The sequence below is a fragment of the Manis javanica genome, chromosome 7, assembly GCF_040802235.1.
Source record: "Manis javanica isolate MJ-LG chromosome 7, MJ_LKY, whole genome shotgun sequence".
Taxonomy (NCBI): domain Eukaryota; kingdom Metazoa; phylum Chordata; class Mammalia; order Pholidota; family Manidae; genus Manis; species Manis javanica.
The window spans coordinates 70,176,303-70,190,222 of NC_133162.1; the positions used below are offsets into that span (position 1 = coordinate 70,176,303).

Genomic DNA, 13,920 nt, shown 5'->3' on the forward strand with positions numbered 1-13,920 from the left:
TGCAGGCTACAAAGAGCTCTAGTCCAAGTGAAGAAAGGCAGTTCTGCAGTGGTCGGGAAATGATCAGGTCCAGCTTAAGATCTTTCTTTTGGTATAGTTTGATGCAAGGATAAAATTTGGAAGATCTGGAAGAATGCATGAAGCCACATATCTTTCCAAGCATTACTTTGGCCAATCTGTTTCTCCTATCTGGGCTTTTGTAAGGAGTTGAGTTGGCACTATCAGGCAAGAGTCTGATGAAAGGTAGTCTTCATTGCAACTAATGAAGGGTATGCTTCCCTCATCTTTGATGGTTGGTTTATGAGAAGGTAAATTTAAGCCCAACTTCTGAAAAATTAGAAGCCTAACTAAAACATGAACCATTGCTTATACTTCAGATAAAGTTTATTCATCCATTTAATAAAAATTCATTGAGAATCAGTATGTTGAACTCTGTGCTAAATTTTCAAGCTGGAATGAATTTGGGAATGGTATGAAATGAAAGATAGGAATTAGTATTGCTTTCTTGGAGCATTGTTTGAGGAAGATAAAAAGAATTATGCACTGCCTGTTCCAACAGAACAGTTGAAATTATTGCAATTATCACTTAGGTAGAAGATTTATGTGCCTTTTCCATCACATAGAAAGATGAGTAGTAGATGCTTCCAGCTGCCACGCTACTACTGACTCTGTGGGATAGACAGGTATATAGATTGTTCGTTATAATACAGTGTCAGTGCAATGCAGTGATGATGGATGCTCCAATAAAGTGGTGTACACAGCACTCCAGGAGCACGCAGCAGCTGCTTTTTGTCTAGAATAGTAGTGTATAAAGGAAGCTACTATATTAAGCTGGTAAGTATGTCTAGAGAGATGGCACTGGAATAGTTTCTATAGGAGAATGATGAGTTAAGTTAAGATGGAAAAAAAGACATGTGAAAACCTGTATGAAACAGTAGATGTGATCTTTAGGTAGCAAAACTATCTATGCATTTAAAATAAAAGGTGGCAAATTTCAATTTGAAGTGAGACTATTAATCAGACTATCCAAAATGGGACAAATTACCTGGACGTGTAGTCATCTCTGTCCCTGGGCATGATCAAGCTGAGGCTGATTAGTTATCTCTCAGAAAAGTTAAGCAGCATTTTCCAGAAATTATATTCCTGGATGTTAGTAGGTGTAGAAAAGAGAGATTCTTTGATCAAATGAATGTGGGAATGAACAAGTTACACTTAAATTAGGTTTTTTGGGGGGTTTTTTTGCCAGCCTCTCTTAGACCACAGAAGCTAGCAATTCACTCAGGTATTTTGTTTGGTTCACAGTGTGCTTTTATTATTCTTTTGAATTCATTACAACACTTAAAAAATGGAGAAATTTTACAGAAAAATTGGGACTTAGAGTTTCTCTTGAAAAAAATTTTTAGTGTTGCAAAGCTAGCTCTGAATTTCTTTTTTTCTTTTAAGGTATCATTGATAGACATTCTTATAAAGGTTTCACATGAACAATATTGTGGTTATTAACATTCACCCATATAATCAAGTCCCCCACAAACCACCATTACAGTCATTGTCCATCAGCATAGTAAGATGCTACAGAATCACTACTTGTCTTCTCTGTGCTATACTGCCTTTCCCATACCCTCCCTCACATGAAGTGTGCTAATCGTAATGCCCGCTTTCCCCCTTATCCCTCACTTCCCACTCATCCTCCCCAGTCCCTTTCCCTTTGGTAACTGTTAGTCCGTTCTTGGGTTCTGTGAGTAAGCTGCTGTTTTGCTCCTTCAGTTTTTCTTTGTTCTTATACGCCACAGGTGAGTGAAATCATCTGGTACTTGTCATTCTCCACCTGGCTTATTTCACTGAGCATAATACCCTTAAGGTCCATCCATGTTTTTGCAAATGGTAGGATTTGTTTTCTTCTTATGGCTGAATAATATTCCATTGTGTATATGTACCACCTCTTCTTTATCCATTCATCTACCGATGGACACTTAGGTTGCTTCCATTTCTTGGCTATTGTAAACAGTGCTGCGATAAACATAGGGGTGCATATGTCTTTTTCACACTGGGCCCCTGCATTCTTAAGGTAAATTCCTAGAAGTGGAATTCCTGGGTCAAATGGCGTTTCTATTTTGAGTTTTTTAAGTAATCTCCATACTGCTTTGCACAATGGTTGAACTTATTTACAATCACACCAGCAGTGTAGGAGGGTTCCCCTTTCTCTACATCCTCGCCAAAATTTGTTGTTGTTTGTCTTTTGGATGGTGGCCATTCTTACTGGTGTGAGGTGATATCTCATTGTGGTTTTAATTTGCATTTCCCTGATGATTAGCAATGTGGAGCATCTTTTCATGTGCCTGTTGGCCATCTGAATTTCTTCTTTGGAGAAGTGTCTGTTCAGATCCTATGCCCATTTTTTAATTGGCTTATTTGCTTTTTGTTTGTTGAGGTACGTGAGCTCTTTATTATATATTTTGGATGTCAACCATTTATCGGATATGTCATTTATGAATATATTCTCCCATACTATAGGGTGCCTTTTTGTTCTACTGATGGTGTCCTTTGCTGTACAGAAGCTTTTTTAGTTTGATATAGTCACAGTTGTTCATTTTTCCTCTTGTTTCGCTTGCCCGGGAACATATGTTCATGGAGAAGTTGCTCATGTTTATGTTCAAGAGATTTTTGCCTATATTTTTGTTCTAAGAGTTCCTGGGTTTCATGACTTATATTCAGGTCTTTGATCCATTTCGAATTTACTTTTTGTATATGGGGTTTCATTCTCTTACATGTAGCTGTCCAATTTTACCAACGCCAGCTGTTGAAGAGGCTGTCATTTCCCCATTGTATATCCGTGGCTCCTTTATCACATATTAATTAACCATATATGCTTGCGTTAATACGTGAACTCTCTGTTCTGTACCACTGGTCTGTGAGTCTGTTCTTGTGCCAGTACCAAATTGTCTTGATTCCTGTGACTTTGTAGTAGAACTTGGAAGTTGGGAAGTAAGATACCCCCTGCTTTATTCATCCTTCTCAGGATTGCTTTGGCTATTCAGGGTCTTTTGTGGTTCCATATGAATTTTAGAACTATTTGTTCCAGTTTGTTGAAGAATGCTATTGCTATTTTATAGGGATTGCATTGAATCTATAGATTGCTTTAGGCAGGATGGCCATTTTGACAATATTACTTCTTCCTAGCCAAGAGAATGGGATGAATTTCCAGTTATTAGTGTCCTCTTTAATTTCTCTTAAGAATGTCTTGTAGTTTTCAGGGTATAGGTCTTTCACTTCCTTCATGAGGTTTATTCCTAGGTATTTTATTCTTTTTGATGCAATTATGAATGGAATTGTTTTCCTGATTCCTCTTTCTCCTAGTTCATCGTTAGTATATAGGACTACAACAGATTTCTGTGTATTAATTTTGTATCCTGCAACTTTGCTGAATTCAGATATTAGTTCTAGTAGTGTTGGAATAGAGTCTTCAGGGTTTCTTATGTACAATATCATGTCGTCTGCAAACAGGGACAGTTTAACTTCTTCCTTACCAATCTGGATGCCTTTTATTTCTTTGTGTTGTTTGATTGCCACGGCTAGGACTTCCAGTACTATGTTGAATAAAAGTGGGGAGAGTGGGCATCCTTGTCTTGTTCCCAATCTTAGGGGGAAAGCGTTCAACTTCTCACTGTTAAGTATGATGTTAGCTGTGGGTTTGTCATATATGGCCTTTATTACATTGAGGTACTTGCCTTCTATACCCGTTTTGTTGAGAGTTTTTATCATGAATTGGATGTTGAATTTTGTCAAATGCTTGTTCAGCATCTATGGAAATCATGTGGTTTTTGTCCTTTTTGTTTATGTAGTGGATGATGTTGATGCATTTTCAATTGTTGCACCATCCTTGTGTACTTACTGCCATTGCAGGCTTTGGATTCATGGTTACCAAAGTTTCATGGATAGCTGCTTTACTATCTTACCATCTAGCTTAACTCACTTATTATGCTATTATAAACACAGTCTGATGATTCTTTATTTCTCTCCCTTCTTTTTATTCTTCCTCCACTCTTTATATGTTAGGTGTTTTATTCTGTACTCTTTTGTGTTTCCCTTGACTGATTTTGTGGATAGCTGATTTTATTTTGCATTTAGTTAGTATTTGGTTGGTCTGCTTTCTTTGCTGTGGTTTTATTTTCTCTGGTGACATCTGTTTAGCCTTAGGAGCACTTCCATCTAGAACAGTCCCTTTAAAATACACTGTAGAGATGGTTTGTGGGAGGTAAATTCCCTCAACTTTTGCTTATCTGGGAATTGTTTAATCCCTCCTTCAAATTTAAATGATAATCTTTCTCGATACAGTATTCTTGGTTCAAAGCCCTTCTGTTTCATTGCATTCAATATATCATGCCATTTTCTTCTGACCTGTAAGGTTTCTGTTGAGAAGTCTGATGATAGCCTGCTGGGTTTTCCTTTGTAAGTGATCTTTTTTCTCTCTCTGGCTGCTTTTAATACGCTTTCCTTGACTATAATCTTTGCCATTTTAATTATTATATGTCTTGGTGTTGTCCTCCTTGAGTCCCTTGTGTTGCAAGATCTGTGGACTTCCAAAGGTTGAGAGACTATTTCCTTCCTAAGATTGGGGAAGTTTTCAGCAATTATTTCTTCAAAGACACTTTGTACCCCTTTTTCTCTCTCTTCTTCTGGTACCCCTATAATGCAAATATTGTTCTGTTTGGATTGGTCACACAGTTCTCTTAATATTCTTTAATTCCTAGAGGTCCTTTCATCTCTCTCTGCCTCAGCTTCTCTGTATTCCTGTTCTCTGATTTCTATTCCATTAACAGTCTCTTGCACCTCATCCTGTCTGCTCTTAAATCCTTCCATTGTTTGTTTCATTTCTGTTATCTCCCTCTGGAATTCATCCCTTAGTTCTTGCATATTTCTCTGTAGCTCCATCAACATGCTTATAACTTTTATTTTGAATTCTTTTTCAGGAAGATTGGTAATTTGTCTCACCAGGCCCTCTCTCTGGTATTTGAGGGATTTTAGACTGAACAAGTTCTTCTGCCTTTTTATGGCAATGGAAGTGATTGCCAGCCAGTGATGCGTGTGTCAGCTGGGAGAACAAAGTCCTTTCCTTCTTGCCAGTCACCTTGCCCTTCTCTGCTGCTGTGCCGGTCAACTGCACATAGGGAGCAGCCTCAGGGTTAATCCCCTAAACTGCAATGGGCAGGGCGGCCCTCGGGATGGCCTAGGCTGGGGTCACAGGTGAGCGACATGTGCTCTCCCCTGAATATGGTCCCCCTTTGTGCTTTCCAGACTCTGCACTGGTCTCTGCTGCCTGTTTCAGGCAACTGCACACAGTGTGCAGCCTCTGGGTTGATTCCCTGGGCTGCCATTAGTGTGGCAGCCCTTGGGAATGCCTGGGGCAGTGGCTGTGGTTGCGGGTGAGCAGCACATGTTCACCCCAACAGAGCCCCTACATGCCTTCCAGACTCTGTGCCAGTTTCCTCTGCCTGTGCTGGTTAGAGGAAAAGCCCCTTTGTGCCTTTCAGACTCTGCGCCAGTCTCCGCTGTCTGTGTCAGTCCACGGTAGGCAGGGGGCAGCCTCTGGGTATGGCCTGGTTAGGTGCGTTAGGCGAAGCCTCTCTGTGGTTGCTGTGGGCTGGACTGCTCCCCAGTTGCTCTGCATCAATGGCGGGTCAACTGGTTCACTTGAAGTGCCAGTAGTGGGGATTGAATGGCAGGCTGCTCATCGCCGTTAGGGGCTTCTGAGCTGCCTTGCCACCCAGGGGTTTAGGGCACCTGAAGTTCCTTAAGTTTCCCAGCCTGATGGACTATGCCAGGACGATTTTGTCCACCATTAAACCTTTTGCCCCTTTAAGACTTTTAAAGCCCCAGCTTTTCTTTTGTCACAGTGCAGCCAGCCGTGGAACCTTTTCGTAGGCTTAGTCTCAGATTTTGCTTTTCCAGTTCTCTAATGTCCAGTACACGATGCAATGTGTGTCTGTGCTCCTGGTCCAGATTACTAGGGCTGGTTATTTAGCAGTCCTGTGCTTCCACTCCCTCCACACTCTGATTCTTTTCCTCCCGCCAGTGAGCTGGGGTAGGGGGAGTGCTTGGGTCCTGCTGGGTCACAGCTGTGTGTCTTACCCTTTTCATGAGATGCTGAGTTCTTGCAGATGTAGATGTAGCCTGGATGTTGTACTGTATCTTCTGGTCACTCTTTTAGGAATAGTTGTATTTGCTGTATTTTCAAAATATACATGGTTTGGGGAGGAGATTTCCACCACTCTACTCATGCCACCATCTTGAGAAATCCCCTCAGTGTTGTTTTAATTTGTATTTCCCTGATATTTAGCAATAGGGAGCATCTTATCATGTGCCTGTTGGCCATCTGAATTTCTTCTTTGGAGAAGTGTCTCTTCATATCCTCCATCCACTTTTTAATACAGTTATTAGCTTTATGGGTGTTGAGGCATGTGAGTTCTTTATATATTTTGCATGTTAAAGCCTTGTTAGATATGTCGTTTACAAATATATTCTCCCATACCATAGGATTCCTTTTTGTTCTGCTGATGGTGTACTTTCTGTATAGAGCTTTTTAGCTTGATGTAGTCCCATTTGTTCATTTTTGCTTTTGTTTCCCCTGTCCAAGGAGATGCATTCAGGAATAAATTGCTCATGTTTGTATTCAAGAGATGTTTGCCTATTTTTTCTTCTGAGAGTTTTATGGTTTTAAGACTTACATTCAGGTCTTTGATCCGTTTCGAATTTCTTTTGTGTATGCAGTTAGACAATAATCCAGTTTCATTCTCTTACATGTGGCTGTCCAGTTTTGCCAACACCAGTTGTTGAAGAGGCTGTCTGTTCCTAATTCTATATCCATGGCTCATTTGTCATTTATTAATTGGGTGTATATGTTTGGATTTATATCAGGGCTCTCTGTTCTATTCCATTCGCATATGGGTCTGTTAACATGCCAGTATGAAATTGTTCAGAATATTGTAGCTTTATAGTAGAGCTTTAAGTTGGGGATGTAATCCCCCCAGCTTTGTTCTTCCTTCTCATTATTTCTTTGACTAGTTGGGGTCTTTTGTGGTTCCATATGAATTTTAGAATTATTTTCTCCAATTTGTTGAAGAATGCTGTTGTTATTTTGATAGGGATTGCATTGTATCCGTAGATTGCTTTAAGCAGGATGGCCATTTTGACAATATTAATTCTTCCTACCCAAGAGCATGGGATGAATTTCCATTTATTAGTGCCCTCTTTAATTTCTTTTAAGAGTGTCTTGTAGTTTTTAGGTTATACATCTTTCACTTCCTTGGTTAGGTTTATTCCTAGGTGTTTTATTCTTTTTGATGCAATTGTGCATAGAATTGTTTTCGTGATTTCTCTTTCTGCTACTTCATCATTAGTATGTAGGTATGCAACAGATTTCTGGGTATTGATTTTGTATCCTACAACTTTTCTGAATTCAGAAATTGGTTCTAATAGTTTTGGAGTGGATTCTTTAGGGTTTCTTAATGTACAATATTATGTCATCTGCAAACAGTGACAGGTTGACTTCTTCCTTACCAATCTGGATGCCTTTTATTTATTTGTGTTGCCAGATTGCCATGGCTAGGATCTCTAGAACTATGTTGAATAAACGTGGGGAGGGTGGGCATCCTTGTCTTTTTCCCAATCTTAAATGAAAAGCGTTCAGCTTCTCGTTGTTAAGTATGATATTGGCTATGGGTTTGTCATATATGGCCTTTCTTATATTGAGGTACTTGCCTTCTATACCCATTTTGTTGAGAGTTTTTATCATGAGTTGGATGTTGAATTCTGTTGAATGCTTTTTCAGCATCTATGGAGATGGTTATGTGGTTTTTGGCTTTCTTTTTGTTGATGTGGTGGATGATGTTGATGGATTTTCTAATATTGTACCATCCTTGCATCCCTGGAATAAATCCTACTTGATCATGATGGATGATCTTTTTGATGTATATTTTATTTTGATTTGCTGATATTTTGTTGAGTATTTTTGCATGTATATTCATCAGGTATTTAGGTCTACAATTTTCTTTTTTTGTGGTGTCTTTGCCTGGTTTTGGTATTAGAGTGATGCTGGCTTCATAGAATGAGTTTGGAAGTATTCCCTCCTCTTCCACTTTTTGGAAAACGTTAAGGAGGATGGGTATTAGGTCTTCACTAAATGTTTGATGAACTTCAGCATTGAAACCACCTGTTTCAGGGGTTTTGTTCTTAGGTAGTTTTTTGATTACCAGTTCAATTTCATTGCTGGTAATTGGTCTATCAGATTTTCTGTTTCTTTCTGGGTCAGCCTCGGATGGTTGTATTTTTCTAGAAAGTTGTCCATTCTTATAGGTTATGCAGTTCGTTGGCATATAATTTTTCATTATATTCTCTAATAATTCTTTGTATTTCTATGGTGTCCATAGTGATTTTTCCTTTCTCATTTCTGATTGTGTTTATGTATGTAGACTCTCTTTTTTTCTTCATAATTCTGGCTGGGGGTTGTAAATTTTGTTTATTTTCTCGAAGAAGCAGCTCCTGCTTTCATTGATTCTTACTATTGTTTTATTGTTCTCAATTTTATTTATTTCTGCTCTAATCTTTATTATGCCCCTCATTCTGCTGACTTTGGGCCTCATTTGTTGTCCTTTCTCTAGTTTCATTAATTGTGAGTTTAGACTGTTTATTTGGGATTGTTCTTCTTTCCTGAGGTGAGCCTTCATGGCAGTATACTTTCCTCTTAGCATGGCCTTCACTGCATCACACAGATGTTGCGGTGCTGTGTCATTGTTGTCATATGTCTCCATATATTGCTTGATCTCTGTTTTTATATGGTTATTGTTCCACTGATTATTTAGGAGCATGTTGTTAAGCCTCCATGTGTTTGTAGGCTTTTTGTTTTCTTTGTGTAATTAATTTCCAGTTTCATACCTTTGTGGTCTGAGAAGGGGGTTGGTACAATTTCCATCTTTTTGAATTTACTGAGGCTCTTTTTGTGGCCTAGAATATGGCATGTTCTTCAAAATGCTCCATGTGCACTTGAGAATAATATGTATTCTGCTGCTTTGGGGTGGAGTATTCCATAGATGTCTGTTAGGTCCATCTGTTCTAATGTGTTGTTCAGTGCCTCCATCTCCTTACTTATATTCTGTCTGGTTGCTCTATCCTTTGCAGTGAGTGGTGTGTTGAAGTCTCCTAAAATGAATGTATTCCATTCTATTTCCCTTTTTAATTCTGGTAGTATTTATTTCACATGTGTAGGTGCTCATGTGTTAGGTGCCTAAGTATTTATAATTGTTATATCCTCTTGTTGGAATGACCCCTTTATCATTATGTCATATCCTTCTTTGTCTCTTAGGACTTTCTTTGTTTTGAAGTTTCTTTTTTTTGGTACATATACTCTACCTCCTGCTTTTTTCTCTCTCTTTAGTACAAGAAATATCTTTTTTTTTTCAATCCCTACACTTTAGTCTGTGTATGTGTTTGGGTTTAAAGTGAGTCTCTTGTAGGCAGCATATAGATGTATCTTGTTTTTTTATTCATTCAGTGACTTTGTCTTTTTATTGGTGTATTCTGGCCATTTACATATAGGGTGATTATTGATAGTATGTACTTACTGCCATTGCAGGCTTTAGATTTGTGATTACCAAAGCTTCAAGGTTAACTTCCTTATTATCTAACAGTCTAATATAACTCACTTAATATGCTATTGCAAGCACAATCTAAAGATTCTTTTTTTCTTTTTTCTCCTTTTTTTTCCTACTCCATTCTCTACATATTAGGTATCATATTTGGTATTCTTTGTCTATCCCTTGACTGGCTTTAGGGGTAGTTGATTTTATTTTGCATCTGCTTAGTAATTAATTGTTCCACTTTCTTTACTGTGGTTTTATTTCCTCTGGTGACAGCTATTTAGACATAGGAACAGTTCTATCTATAGCAGTCCTTCTAAAATATGCTGTAGGGATGTTTCATGGGAGGTAAATTCTCTCAGCTTTTGCTTATTGGGAAATTGTTTAATTCCTCCTTCAAATTAAATGATAATCTTGCTGGGGAGAGTATTCTTGGTTTTAGGCCCTTCTGCTTCATTACATGGAATATATCATGCCACCCCCTTCTGGCCTGTAAGGTTTCTGTTGAGAAATCTGATGATAGCCTGATGGTTTTCCTTTGTATGTGATATTATTATTCTCTCTGGCTGTTTTTAATACTCTGTCTTTATCCTTGATCTTTGCCATTTTATTTATTATATGTCTTGTTGTTTTCCTTGGGTCATTTGGGTTGGGAGATCTGTGCGCCTCCATTGCCTGAGAGACTATCTCCTTCCTCAGAATGGGGAATTCTTTAGCAGTTACTTCCTCAGACACCTTCTATCCATTTTTCTCTTTCTTCTAGTATCCCTTTAGTGCAAATATTGTTCTGTTTAGATTGGTCACACAGTTCTCTTAATATTCTTTCATTCCTAGAGGTCCGTTTTTCTCTGTGTGCCTCAGCTTCTTTGTCTTCCTGTTCTGCAATTTCTGTTTTATTTACTGTTTCCCCTACTTCATCTAATGTCCTTTTAAATCCCTCTATTGTGTGTTTCATTTCCAGTACTATATTCATCAACATTTGTATATCATTCCTGAATTTCTCCCTGGGTTCTTGAATATTTTTCTTTGGCTCCATGAGCATGTTTAGGAATTTTTTTTTTTAATCTCTTTCAGGAAGATTGATGAGTTTAGTTTCACCTGGCCCTCTTTCTGGTGTTTGTTGGATTTTCGTTTAATTCAGGTTCCTTTGACATTTCATATTTGCATATGGCACACTCTACTGCCCAGAAGCTCAACTCTCTGGAGCTATTCATCTTATGGAGTGATGGCGAGGGGTTGCAGGTGAGCAGCTCTGGTGCCTGTCCGGAGGAAGGAGCTCCTTCCTGCTTTCCAGCTGCAGTGCCTGTCTCCACTGCAAGGGCCAGTGGGCCAAGCATGCAGGGGGAAGCCTCTGTGCTTTGTACTTGCAACTGCCATAGGCAGGGCCACCGTCTGGCTTTCCTGGCGTACTGGTGGGTGCAGCTGGTTTACGAATTGTTGCCTGCTGGGAGGAAGGTGCAGCAGGCTGTGCATCACAGTGGGGGGCCTTGGAACTGCATTGCCAGCCAGGGTGATGGAGCTCCTGAAGCTCCTGAAAGTTCCCAACCTGCTTGGGCAGAGTGCACCTGGACAATTTTGTCCACCTGTCCTTTCTCTTGAACAGCAAGCTGTGTGCGATCCTTGCCCCGTTAGCAGCTCTCTCCATGTTAGGAAGACTCTCAGACTGCCCACCTTTCTTTTGTCACAGAGCAGCCTTATGTGGATCCCTGTTTTCCACAAGTGGCTGGAATCTCAGTCTTTACAACTATTCCACCATTGTTAACTTTCCAACCACATTTATCTTCAGAGCATCATGTAATGCAGGTTCATGCCCCCAGAGCAGATACCCAGGGCTGCATATTCAGCAGTCCTAGGCATCCACCCCCACCCTGCACGGTTTCTCTTCCTCTCTCTGATGAGCTGCAGAGGGGGAAGGGCTTGGGTCCCTCCAGATCATGGCTTTGGTACTTTACCTTTTTTCTTGAGGTTGACTGGTTTCCCCAGGTGTAGATCATCTGTTGCAGCCTTCTTTCCTGTTGCTCTTCCATGATTTGATATATTTGTGATATTTTCATATTATATATGGTTTTGGGAGGAGGTTTCTATCTCATCTCTCACCTGCCATCTTTAATCGTCTCCTGTGAAGGATTTTATTCCTTATTAAATATTTGTACAATTCAGTAGTGAAGATATTTAGCCTTGGCTTTTCTTTTCAGCAATTTTTTTTTTACTAATTTAATTTCTATAGATGTTTTATAGATGTCTGTTAGGTTTTGTTAGTTTGTAGTGTTGTCTAATTGCTGGATTAATGGGATTAATACATAAATCAAGTAGAAAAGAAATCAAATGTACAAATACATATGACTTGATTGTTTTTCCTAGAACTCTTTGTGTGTTCAAAAACAGAATGTTTACAGCTAAAACAATTCCTACAACTCGTGACTGCCCTCACATGGTTTTGGTATCCTTGAGGAGCGTCATGCCCTAGGGCTAGACTCAAGGTTGGATAATGATTGTGTGCTGATCATGTGTTGAACCCCCTACTCAGAATTCTTTAGATGTTTAAGTTCATTTGCTTAATCAATATGAGGAGAGCCTTTTCGGCATTACTCTTGGGATGTGACACCTTGAGTCCCCTGGTTGGCCTTTCAGATCTTCAGCATTCTGTCTTATTCCCTCCAAGTCTGCGGGTCAGAGGCAGGGGGAGCTGACAAGTGGCGCCCAAACAGGGCCCTCAGAGTGGAAAGCTCCTGAAGATTGTCGATCCAGTAAGACTCCTGGGAAAGTGTATGTAGGGAGAGGATCGAGACGTCAGGGACACTATAATGGACCAACATGAAATTTAAGCAGATAATCCAGAGGATTACTTAAAATTACTCCATGCTCTCCTAAAAACATCAGGAGTGTAAATTTCTAAAAAATATTTTGCACAATTTCATAAATATATTAAAGAACATTGTTACTGGTTGCCTCCACAAGGAACCCTCAAACAAGCTGATTGGACTAATGTATTAAGTGATTTCAGAAAGGCTCACAGACAGGGGAACATTATCCCTGTACCTGTTTGGCTGGATCAGTGGCCCCTCAACAAAGAAAAACTGGAAGCCTTACACACATCAGTTCAAGAACAGCTTCAGTTGAATAGATTAGAATTTTCCTCAAGCCTGTGGAATTCCCCTGTGTTTGTTATAAAGAAGAAGTCAGGAAAATGGAGACTCTTACATGACTTAAGACAAATTAATATGTCGTTAAACCTATGGGACCTTTACAATAAGGCATCCCTTCGCCAGCTATGATTCCAAACAACTGGGACATGGCTATCATTGATCTTAAAGATTGTTTTTTTTACAATTCCTTTAGCTATGGCAGATAGGGAAAAGTTTGCTTTTACTGTACCCTCCTTAAATTTACAAGCTCCTTCAGAAAGCTTTCAGTGGCAAGTACTTCCTCAAGGAATGTTAAATAGCCTTACAATTTGTCAAAATTATGTGCACAGGGTTCTCTTGTCCCCTCCTGGCATAAGCCAGGAGCTCTGTCATCTTACTTTATCTCTAAATAAAAGCCTCTCCCTGGCTCTCCTACCTTGGATGTTTACTAAGATCATTCTTCAACTCTGCAAACAAGAACCCCGACATCATCTTTGGGGGCTCGTCTGGGATAACTTCAGAGGTGAGTATTGGCATCCAAGCCTGCCTTTTCTTTCACTGTCCTTATAGAAGGAAGCCATCTATGGCACACAACATTGGGCGCTCATTGAGCCACTTAAATGGCATTAGCCCGGCTGCCATTCTCAAAGTCTCGAGCGACAGGTTTCTCTGCATTTCCGTCAGTGGAACCCCTGTTTCCCTTGGAAGCTGGGAAAGTCACCTGACTGGAGGCCAGGATTCCCTTTCAGAGGCATCTCCTTGGATGCGAGGGACTGAGGAAAGCCATGGGCAACTGCAAGAGTCTAGGCTGAGGCTACACTCAGCACCATCAATGGATTCCTCAAAAACCTTCTCTCAATCCACTGTTAAATACTATTAATTGTTTTACAGATGGCACAAAATCTTTTAAGGCAGCCTTTACAGCTTGTTCTGTTTATCACAGACTTTTCAAACGTCTTTTACTTCTGCACAACAAAATGAATTATATGCTGTAGTGTAAGCTTCACAGGGTTTTCCAAGTCCTCTCAGTATTGTTACTGACTCTGCTTATACTGCCTTTTTTTTAATTCATTTTATTATCATTAATCTACAATTGCATGAAGAACATTATGGTTACTAGACTCCCCACTTCGCCAAGTACCCCCACCACAAACCCCATTATAGTC

The 13,920-nt window shown here is 39.6% G+C and overlaps 1 protein-coding gene across 17 annotated transcripts in view; it reads left to right on the plus strand.

Annotated features, from left to right (window-relative positions):
- CCSER2 (coiled-coil serine rich protein 2) overlaps nucleotides 1-13,920 on the plus strand; it is a 224,660-nt gene that overhangs the window by 129,584 nt on the left and 81,156 nt on the right. Inside the window, exon 7 of one of the 17 annotated variants that reach the window (XM_073241111.1) lies at nucleotides 1-13,920. This exon is cut by the window's right edge and continues 17,172 nt beyond it. The exons of the other annotated variants lie outside the window; for them this stretch is intronic. Coding sequence (XP_073097212.1) covers nucleotides 1-22 — 22 coding nt within the window. The 3' untranslated portion in view covers nucleotides 23-13,920. 17 annotated transcript variants of the gene reach the window in all.